Consider the following 12,142-nt stretch of genomic DNA (forward strand, 5'->3'; position numbering starts at 1 on the left):
TGTAAAGTTTATAACTCAGAAAACTTAATAAATCGTTTGAGAGAGAGAGAGAGACACAGACTTGTGAAAACGGTATCGTTTAAGATGAGGAGGCACCACCACCGATGCCAAATCGGCTCCGACAGCGAAACCGGATCCGATATCGATTCCGATACCGATACCGATACGGCGATGCGATGCATCTCCTGTCGAGAAGAGTACCTCCCTCGCGACGCTGGAACCTGCAAGGAGTGCTACGTTGAAGCCGGCGAGACTGAGGAAGAACTCAAACGCGAGATCGATGACCTCAAGGCTAAAGTTGCTTTCCTCCGTTTATCTTCTTCACTCGATCATTGCAATAGCTCAAGCTCCAGGTCCTTCACTGATGTTGTTCTCATCGCCTCTGAGGACAACGCCGGAGCTCCTCCTATTCCTGCTCATAAATCCGTTTTGGTTCGCTCTCACCTCACAAAAACTTAATTAATGATTTGATTTGAAGTTTCGAGAATTGACTTGTTCAGATATGAATCTATTTGATAGATTATGAAACCCTTTAAGTGTTTGATCAGTTGTTACTTTAGAGCCATTTGGGTAGGTTTGAGAGTTAGGGTTTGTTCTTATGTGTTTTTGATTGTAGCCAACAATTCATGATCAGTTGAGTAAGAATAAGAACTGTTCTTAATCTATGGATTTTAGGATGACATAGAAGTTGCCATCGTATTGTGTTCGTGACATCGTTGTGCTCAGTTCTACTTCTAATGCAGGAGCTATGTTTTGAAACATCATCGTTGTGATCAGTTAAAGTCCTTTTTTTTTTCTTTTTTTTTGTGCTTTTAGTGATGATATGTGTTGATAAATTGATAACTGGAGATATATGTAAATAACTTCTTGTTTGGTAATGTGTCTTCCACATCTCATTCCTGTCTTCTTGATCGGGTTAATGTTTTCCACATATCATGCCCTTTTCGCTAGAACTCCATTTCCATGATGGACACATTGGAATCTTAGGCTGTGTGTTCCTTTTGGCTTTGATTGTCTAATGGTCTTTATATGGTGGTGAGTTACAAAATACTCTTTAGTGGAGTGAAACTTTCTTCCATTCTATACAGCACCAATACTCTATGATTCTTTTCCAGATGAAGTTTTCTTATTAACAACAATGTGACTATTGCTGCTAGGTAAGTCGTTCCCCAGTTTTCAAAGCAATGCTTGAGAATGAGATGGAAGAGAGCCGTAGTGGCACTATCAAGATCAGCGATGTATCTTATGACGCTCTTCGGACTTTCGTATATTATCTCTACACAGCTGAAGCATGTCTTGATGAGCAAATGGCATGTGATCTTTTGGTGATGTCGGAGAAATACCAGGTGAAGCATCTCAAGAGTTACTGTGAGAGGTTTTTGGTAACCAAACTCAGTTGGGACAACTCTCTCATGACCTATGCCTTTGCCCACCAACACAACGCGAAACATGTTCTTGATGCTGCATTGTCGCAGATCACAGAAAATATGGAAAAACTTACTAAAAGAGAAGAATACATGGAGCTCGTGGAGAAGGATCCTCGTCTAATTGTTGAAATCTATGAAGCCTATCTCTCAAACCAGGTNCGCCTTTGCCCACCAACACAACGCAAAACATGTTCTTGACGCTGCATTGTCGCAGATCACAGAAAATATGGAAAAGCTTACTAAAAGAGAGGAATACATGGAGCTCGTGGAAAAGGATCCTCGACTTATTGTTGAAATCTATGAAGCCTATCTCTCAAAACAGGTCAACACAGCGGCTGGAGGAACTAGCACAAGCAAATCTGGTTGAAAAAAAGATGTTTATTTGTCGACCTAAACAAGAGGTAGTGATTTCCCCGTCATATCTCTTTTAGGTATAGTATGGTTAGGCTCAGCAGAACATGGGTTTGTAAAGCACTAGAAATTTGCCGTATTAAATACTTGAAATTATTGCAAACTAGTAGGAAGTATATTTCATATCTTTTCCCTGATATTGTTGGGGCAGTGTCCATGTCTTTTTATTTTTGCATCTTTGCTTAAATGGAAAGGTGGTGGTTATACTCACGACTAGGGTTTGGCGGTTCATACTTGATATTGTCAGTTTACGAAGACTTATAGTAATGGAGAACTGTGTCATTAGTTTAGTTTTTGTTCAAATGAAACGGGGGTTTGGCGTAGATATAGAGGTATCCATACTTGGATAATTCTAACGATGGAAAGTAAAAGGGAGTATTGCACTTAGCCACACTTTGTAAAACTCTTTGCATTGTAACACACATTCTGTCCACAGCACACTTGTTAGACTATTTTTTTACTGTTCATTTTATTTCTAGCCAATTTTATCTCTGAATTTATAACTAAGTAAAGAAACCTAGTTATGGTCCATTTTACTGTTCATTTTATTTCTAGCCAATTTTATCTCTGAATTTATAACTAAGTAAAGAAACCTAGTTATGAGCTGGACCGTCCGATTTTATTTTGTAGTTTAGATCTGATGGTTATAATTAATAATTGGATCTATACTATTAAAAGAGAAGCATTTTTAATAAGTAGACATAGAGTTATAGATTATTACAATGAAATGCCACTCAAATATGAATAAGGATATGTATAATCCTTGAAGCCAAACAAATATCAATTAATAAGGAATTATGGAGCCAAACAGATTATTAGCCAAGAAAATCGGAAATGTATCCTGAAAATTACAAAATAAGAAGTTTCCTAATAATGTATCATAAATAAATCGTATCAGTTTCAATAATTAAGGTAATCGACATTTTAATTACTCAATATTTTAGGAAGTTGTTTAAAGTTGTTTCCATTAACAATCAAAACTTAAATTCAAAATTATATATATATATGTAAACTTATTTATACTGTGAAATAATTACGTAAACAACAAATCAATTTAATATAATTAAATATAAAAAATCAAAACAATAACAATATGTTTCCTTTATGTGTAAACAGTCGTATTGACAGTCTACCAAGTATAACAAAAATTTACCTTTATCGAATTGTATTGATAATAGCTCTAAATGTATTTTATAAAATTAGTAATTTATCTTATATACATAAACTACTAACCAAATTTTTTGGAGTAATTTTAGGAACCATAATTATTAAAAAAAAAATTTTTTAATAATGAAATATTTTCCTTTAAACCTAAATTGTGACACCATATTTGTTTTTGTATAAATATTGCTTGACAAACCGATTACTTAGATTCATTTTTGTAGCTCTATTAAAATATATCTTATGATGTTTCTGTAGTTCCATTAAAATTAAAATATATTTTTTGGTGTTTTTCTCACATAACTTATTGATTTGTTTCAGATATTCGTCCAGACAAATTAACCCAATGACATCGTGAGTATCTAGAAGCAAAATGAAAGCAGAAGATGCAATAATTAAGTTATTATTAGCAATTGAAGAGGTAAGTCACTACACCAATAATAAATTAAGTTGATATATTATATAGTCTCTAAATTACATGGTATAATAAAATATAATATTATTGTTGACACATAACCCTCAAGTAAATAATATATATGTAGTCTAAGTAGATTTTTGAACCTGCATGATTGACAGACCTTTAAAAAGGATTTACAACTGACACAGCAGAATAGAAAGTGTGAAAGACGAGCATGCAAGGTCATAAAGGGAGTAGTATAATCAACTAAATCAATGGACTTTAATCTTTACTTTACTTGTGATTGGTTTTACTGTTTCTAGACTTTTATATATGAAAAGAACATGTAATCTTATAGTAGATGTATGCATCTATCCACACATAGTGTAAGATATATATGTGTGGTATAAAAGATAAATTGTTTATTAATATATTTTATAAAACTGTTTTGAAATTGTAAATTCACAATTTCTGTTTAATATTTGACTAAAGCGTAGAATATTTTTGAATGAAGGAAAAATGCAATAAAATATATTTATGACCCGCTGGATCCTGGTCAAATAAACAAGTGGATCTTTGTTTACAAACTAATTGAATTTAAATCAATAACTTGATAACTAGCCAAAATTTAGGAATGTTGTTTTTAAAGTTTCCATAACATTTGAGGTTATTAAGATTGATATTGTATATATTCCAACTTATTTAATTTTGGAAGTATATTATTTGATATATTTAAACACGACCATCTAATTTAATATTATTCAGTAAATACAAATCGTCAATTAATATACTAGATTTTTTTTTAAATAAACGAAGATATACTAATTAATTCATACTAAAACAAATGAAAAAAAAAACTAAAAACGAATATGAATTCCTATTATTTTTTCAATTATAAAAACATTTATTATAATTGTCATATATAATCTAACCATAATTTAATATTTTTTAAAGTAGCATATTCCTCCTATAAATTTGGAGTTTAGATTCATTAGTATCTCAAAAATTTGAATATCATAAATTTCCGAAATTATTAATTCAAAAATATACTAATTGAAAATTTTAGGGATCTTCGTTTCATAAGTTAAAAATTCAAATTTTATTGTTAAGGATAGTTTTAATGGATAAATAATAGTAACTATTAAGATTCTAATAATTTTTTTATATTGTTATTAATTAATGCTCATAAATTTTTAAGGTGCAGGTAAAATTTACAGTTTTTGGTTAAAATTGAATTGACATAAATCTAATTTAGTATACAATATATATATTTGTCATTGACAAAGGTCCGATTTATAGTCAATCCCTACTACACGGGATAACGCGATTTATCAAAGTCGAAATTTGGTGAGATCGGTTGCAGAGATGGTGTGGTAACCACTTGGCTAAAAACACTTCCCATAATATATCTCTTATATGTAAATACTATGCATATGTTTTTGTGGATTATCAAGTTTAACATAATAGTTGCTGATCACTAACCCTGATCATATTCGATCCGGGTTAGCTATCATGTCGATCTAAATGATAACAACTTGATGAAAACAAACCAATATAAGTTTATGTTATAAATGCTATATCTACTAATAAAACTTTGTACATACATGCATGTTTGAATCTCTTACATATTTTTTATTCGTTAGACTAAAATATACAAGATCAAATAGTTAAATAAAAACTTAACATATAAGGAATTTACTGTCCCAAAATAACATACCATATTTCTCTTACTTTTTTTAATGTGATTATTTTTGTTTATAACAGAAACAAATCCGATCATTCTTTTGTCTAAACTGAATTAAAAAAAAATCAAATACAAAATTGGTAGAATATGGATATTGAATGTTGATAACATTTCTATAAAAAAAATACATTTAAAAACATAACTTCATATATACGTACTATATTATAAAGCAAATTTAGTTTTTGAAATTAACCCCGCACGTACGTGCGGGTCCGAATCTAGTTGGTTGTAAAGAGAGAGAATGAACAATTTGTCGTGTCTTTCTTTTTTTTTCTTTTTTTTTTCTTTACTTTTTTTTTTCTCCTATTCTCTTTATATAATCATTTTATTTAATTATTATCACATATATTTTTGATTTTTTTTTTATGATTCATTATAATTTTTTTTTTTTTTTACATTTTGAGATCTATTTTACTATATTTAAAATAAATAACTATAATAGATATTATCCAATTATAGTTGAATATTTGTTTATTATTATGTGGATGCTAAAAATGTTTTATTATATGGATATTTATTTGTGGATACTATACTTATTCTAAAATCAAGTCCACATGGACGATGATTTATACACATCCACTAAAAATTACTTATGTTTTTGTGAAATAATCATTGTTAACTATCAAACAATGTTGACCTCATTATATCTCCAAAAAACCTAAACATGAAACTGTTCATCATATCATATCCTAAATCCTAAACCAGAAACCTCTAAGACCTAAACCCTAAACCTTTAAACCCTAAATCCTAAATCTTAAAACCTAAATCCTAAACTATAAACCTCAACCTTAGATCATAAATATAATTATAAATATAATTTAATAGCAATTTTAACAAATATAGCCAAATATGAAGATCTTTTACTAGAAAACATGAAATTGACCTACCCCAACCTGTAAACCCTGAATCTTAAATTAAGCCAAACTTTTAACTATTTGCATTACATTCTTTATAAATTTCCAAATTCATTTATGTTGTTCGATTATGTGGATGGTTAACATGCATATATGGATACTTATTTTTTGATGACCAGATAAAAAACAATATGAATACCTAATTAATCAAACAACTTATGGTTTGGTAAAGTAGTTATGGTTAACTATCAATCGATTTTAGTCGTTCATGTCCACAAAATCAAGTCCACATGGATGATGAGTTATACACGTCTACTAAAAACTACTTGTGTTTTGGTGAAGTAGTCATTGTTAACTATCAAACAATTTTAACCTCATCATATCCCCTAAAAACCTAAGCATGAAACCGTTCATTATATCATATCCTAAACCCTAAACCCTAAACCTCTATACCCTAAACCTTGAAGCCTAAACCCTAAACCCTAAAACCTAAACCCTAAAGCCTAAATCCAAAACTTTAGACCTTAACCTAAACTCTAAACCCTAAACACTAAACCTCTAAACCCTAATCCTTGAAGCCTAAACCCTTAACCCTTAACCTTAAACCCTAAACCCTAAAGCCTAAATCCTAAACTTTAGACCTTAACTTTAGATCATATACCATAATCACAAATTTAATTTCAAAGCAATTTTAACAAATGTAGCCAAATATGAAGATCATTACTATAAAAAATGAAATTGACCTACCCTAACCTGTAAACCCTGAACCTTAAATTAGGCCAACTTTTTTACTTATTGTATTACATTCTTTATAAATTTCCAAATTCATTGATGTTGTTCGCTACTATATATGTGGATTGTTAACATGCATTGATGGATACTTATTTTTGGATGATCAGAGAAAAAAACATATGAATACTAATTAATTAAACAACTTGTGGTTTGGTAAATTAGTCATGGTTAACTATCAAACAATTTTAATCTTTCATGTCCATAAAATCAAGTCCACATGGACGATAAGTTATACACATCCACTAAAACTATTTGTTTTCTGGTGAAGTAGTCATTGTTAACTATCAAACAATTTTAATCTCATCATATCCCCTAAAAACTAAGCATAAAACTGTTCATTATATCCTATACTAAACCATAAACACTAAACTTCTAAACCATAAACCCTAATTTTAATATCATAGCAATTTTAACAAATGTAGCCAAATATGAAGATCTTTTCCTATAAAACATGAAATTGACCTACCCCAATCTGTAAACTCTGAACCTCAAAATTAGGCCAGATTTTTGACTTCTTGCATTACATTCTTTATAAATTTCTAAATTTATTGATCTTGTTCGCTATTATGTGGATTGTTAACATGCACAGATGAGTACTTATTTTTGGATGATCAGAGAAAAAAATTTATGAATTATCTAATTAATTAAACAACTTGTGGTTTGGTAAATTAGTCATGGTTAACTATCAAACAATTTTAATCTTTCATGTCCATAAAATCAAGTCCACATGGACGTATACACATCCACTAAAACTACTTGTTTTCTTGTCAAGTAGTCATTGTTAACTATCAAACAATTTTAACCTCATCATATCCCCTAAAAACTAAGCATGAAACTTCTCATTATATCCTATACTAATCCCTAAACACTAAACTTCTAAACCCTAAACCTAGAAACCTAAACCATAAACCCTAAATTTAATTTAATAGCAATTTTAACAAATGTTGCCACATATGAAGATTTTTTCCTATAAAACATGAAATTGACCTACCCTAATATGTAAACCCTCAACCTAAAAATTAGGCCAAATTTTTGACTTCTTGTATTACATTTATAAATTTCCAAATTCATTGATGTTGTTCGCTATTATATGGATTGTTAACATGAATAGATGAATACTTATTTTTGGATGATCAGAGAAAAAACATATGAATATTTAAATATAATAGCGATATGTTAGCCATCTAGATATGTTAGCCATCCACATAATAGCAAACAATTATTCAAATATAAATAGATAATGTATAACTAATCAGTATCCATAGCACCTCATCCACATGATGACATCAACTTTTCATTAAACAAACCTAGTTTTTAAGATACAAATACAATCCGCTCCATACAAATTAATGGTCACCAATTTTGTAAAAAATGTTGTCCACATAAATAATACATAATGGACACCATTAGAGATAAATGTTTTTGGTTTAGAGTTTAGTATATGATATGATGAACGGTTTCATGCTTAGGTTTTTTGGGGATATGATGAGGTTAACATATTATGATAGTTAACAATGACTACTTCACCAAAACATAAGTAGTTTTTAGTGGACGTGTATAACTCATCGTCCATGTGGACTTGATTTTAGAATAAGTATAGTATCCACAAATAATTATCCACATAATAAGAAATTTTTAGCATCCACATAACAATCAACAAATATTCAACTATAATTGGATAATATGTATTATGATTATTCATTTTAAATATAGTAAAATAGATCTCAAAATGTAGAAAAAATAAAATTATAATGAATGATAAAAACAAAATAAAAAAAACATGTCATAATAATTAAATAAAGTGATTACAAAGAGAGTAAGAGAAAAAAAAGTGTAGAATAGAAAAAGAAAATGAGACAGAAAATCTTGTCCATTGAATTTTAACTAATAGTTTCAATCGAATGGTTCTTATTATTTGTGACAAATCCATTCAAATCTACTTTTCAAATTTATTAGTTAGACTCATGTTGTGGTCCACACTCATCTCTAGCTGTTGGATCAAATTTTTAGTTAAAATCGGACGGACTGTAATACAACTGTTTTTCTCTCTCTAGTTATACCTCAACTTATATGACGAGGGTTGTTTGACAAAAAAAAAAAAAAAATATATGATGAGGGTTAAAATAGTCTAAAAATTATGTGAAGTTGGCAAAAAGTGTCCCATGGACAGAAAGTGTGTCTCAATGTAAATTTCCCTTTATTTAAACAATGAAAAAGAGAGAAAAGAATGAAAAAGAAACATGTGAATTGGGTAACTAGAGAGAAATTTATAGTTTGATGGCATTGTTGTAAATAGAGTTATAGTGAAAGGATATAATAGTTAATAGATATGGAGAAAGTGTCCAAATAGTAGAAAGTGTGTCACATGGCAAATACTTTTGAAAAAAGTGTGTTAGAGTGCAAATATTCCAAAGTAAAATATAGAGGTCACTACAAAAATCTGATTATTGTTGTGAAACACTTAGTGGACTCACTAGACCGGCCCACCTATTATCCATGGAGTCTCGGTCCATCGGCTATACTCAGTCCGCACACCTTCGGCCCATTGGCCGAAACCTTACTCGGCCATTACTTCCTTATGTCGGTTTAAGCTAAGACTTGTACTCTACTATATATATGCATGTAACCTTGGGAATAATCAATAAGAATAACAAGAGCTTTATCCCTAAACTCTATATTCATAACACGTTATCAGCACGATAGCCTCAAACCCTAAAAACCCTAAGGCAGCCGCCGATCTCTTCTTCTTCCCTAAAACCCTAAACCGCCTCTTGTTCTTCATCTCCTTCGAGATCTTCTCTTGGTCTCGAAGTTCTTTCTGTTGATACACGAGCATCCTTAGCTCGTGATCGAGATCTTCTCAAAACCTTATCGAGGTTTGTGGTTACTTGGTTCGGGGGTGAGTTCGCGCGCAAGGAGTTGTTCGCGGGAAGCAGTTCGAGTTCGCGGGAAGCAGTTCGTGGTTCGTGGAAGATGTTCGAGGTTCGAGGTTCGTGAGATATCTGAGGTCTTTAGCTCCCAGATCATATCCGGTCAGAATCCTTGTGGTGTTAAGGTAAACAATATCTAACCCTCTCAAAACCCTATGACCGAATTGAACCTTAAAACTATCGGACCCTAAAACATCCAAGTACACAATCTAACAAAGTTTAAATTCCTTAAATCCTAAGACTTAAAATCGGATTGTTAGGTTGTTAGGTTGTTAGATTGATTGATAATTGCACCAAACTTACATCAAGCTTAAAATCCGAATTGGTTGATTAAATTGTTTATGATTGCTTGATTGTTTGTGTTGCATAAGAACCTAGAATTAAATTGTTAGAATCATGAAGATATTAATCTAACTGTTCTAGGAGATTTAAAACTTGGATTGTTCATGCATATAGAAATCGAATTCGCATAAGAATGTTTAATCGGCTGCATGAACTAGTTTTGTGATTTAGGATTGAATCCGATCAAGAACAAAATTTTGTTAAAATTCCATAATCATTGAAAGCAAATATTTTCGGAATTAAAAATATTAGGATAAGTTCCTAAATTAATTTAGCAATTATCCAAAGTATTAAGATATTAAATCCTAGACTAAATAGGAAACTTAAGAAAAAGGAAATCCTATCTAAAATTGTTGCATGCCTAGACTATTTGCTTTTGTTGCATGCATGAATTTAAACCATAAACCAAATATGGCAAGGCATGGTTTGATCTTAAATATCGCATGGCCTAAGGCATGGTTCGATCTCAAATATCGCATGTCCTATTGATTGAGTGCATGGTTCGATCTCAAATATCGCATGCTAATATTTGGATGTCTATTTCTGTTGTATGCAGATGGCAAACCTTAAAGAGCTTAGACTATCCAGTCTTGAATGCTTCTGGTGACAACTACTTGCTATGGGCAATGAACACCAAGATCAACCTGAAGTCAAAAGACTTGTTCGAGTGCGTTGAAGAGGGTAATAAGACCTCGGACAAGCAAAAGAATAAGTGTATCCAGCACATGCATCACCACATTGCTGAGAGCCTCAAGAACCAGTACCTATTCATTGAGGATCCTCTCGACCTTTGGACAACGCTTAAACGCAGATACAGGCACCAAAAGACGGTGCTCCTTCCAAAGGCCGAGTATGATTGGAAACACCTAAGGATCCAGGATTTCAAAACCCTGGACGAATATAATTCTGAGCTTTTTAGGATTGTCTCAGTCCTTAGGCTGTGTGGTACTGTGGTAACAGAAAAGGAGCTAATCGATAAGACTTTGTCTACCTTTAGTCCTAACAACATGGTTCTTCAGAAACAATACCGGCAAACAAAGTATGCCGAGTATGGGGCACTCAATCAGGTGTTACTGCTAGCTGAGCAGAACAATGAACTGTTGCTGATGAATAGTGCAATGAGACCTCCTGGTACAACTCCATTACCAAAAGCACACAAAATGGATTTGGGAAAGAAAAGTGCTGCAGAGCCTAAGGAGCCTAAAGAGCCCAAAGAGACCAACTACGTCCACAGAGAGAGACACTACGGCCGTGGCCGTGGTGGCAGAGGACGTGGTGGTCGAGGGGGCCAAGCCGGCCGCGGACGCGGTGGTAGAGGCCGTGGTATCTCCAAGCCACAAGCTAAGGCAAAATCGGTTTGTCACCGATGTGGTATGTCAAACCACTGGATGAGAAACTGCAGAACTCCCAAACATCACATTGATGCATATCAAGAAAGTTTGAAGAAAACCCCAGAAGCCAACTTGGTGCATCTCGATGATGAAGGTGACTTCGATCATGAGAATGATGACTCCCTAGACACTTCCAATCTCCTTAAAGAGGATGAATGAATTTTTGGTTTTATTTTGAATTAAAACTATGCTTTTATGCTTTGATTTATTTCTATGTATTGGATAATTGATTTGGTTTAAATTCAAGGATTTATTTTATAAATTATTTGCCTTATTGAATTAAAACACAAATGTTGTTTTATAGAAAATGGCTGAGGATATGAGTGAACTAGTGGTGGACAGTGGATCCAGCCACACTATTTTAAGAGATAAAAGATATTTTATAAACCTCACCATGAAAAATGCCAATGTTAGTACAATAGCGGGTATAGCAAACCTTATAGAGGGCTACGGCCAGGCTCACATTTTGTTGCCTAATGGCACACACATTGAGTTAAGTGATGCCTTATATTCACCCAGCTCCAAGAGAAACTTGTTGAGCTTTAAAGATATAAGATTAAATGGTTATCATGTGGAAACCAAGGGTGAAGGAACTAGAGAGTTCCTATATATTACAGAAATTGTAAAAGGACAAAAGAAGGTCCTAGAGACTATACCTGCACTAGCCACTGGTTTATACCATGCTAAGATTAA

General features: G+C 32.1%; 1 protein-coding gene across 1 annotated transcript; it reads left to right on the plus strand.

The window, feature by feature from the left end:
• LOC104749763 (BTB/POZ domain-containing protein At4g08455-like) lies at nt 1-1,794 on the plus strand. Its single transcript, XM_010471459.2, has 3 exons — nt 1-432; nt 1,158-1,583; nt 1,642-1,794. The coding sequence occupies exons 1-3, from the start codon at nt 85-87 to the stop codon at nt 1,792-1,794; spliced, it is 927 nt and encodes a 308-aa protein (XP_010469761.1). The 5' UTR covers nt 1-84.

This window comes from Camelina sativa, chromosome 2, assembly GCF_000633955.1.
Source record: "Camelina sativa cultivar DH55 chromosome 2, Cs, whole genome shotgun sequence".
Classification (NCBI taxonomy): domain Eukaryota; kingdom Viridiplantae; phylum Streptophyta; class Magnoliopsida; order Brassicales; family Brassicaceae; genus Camelina; species Camelina sativa.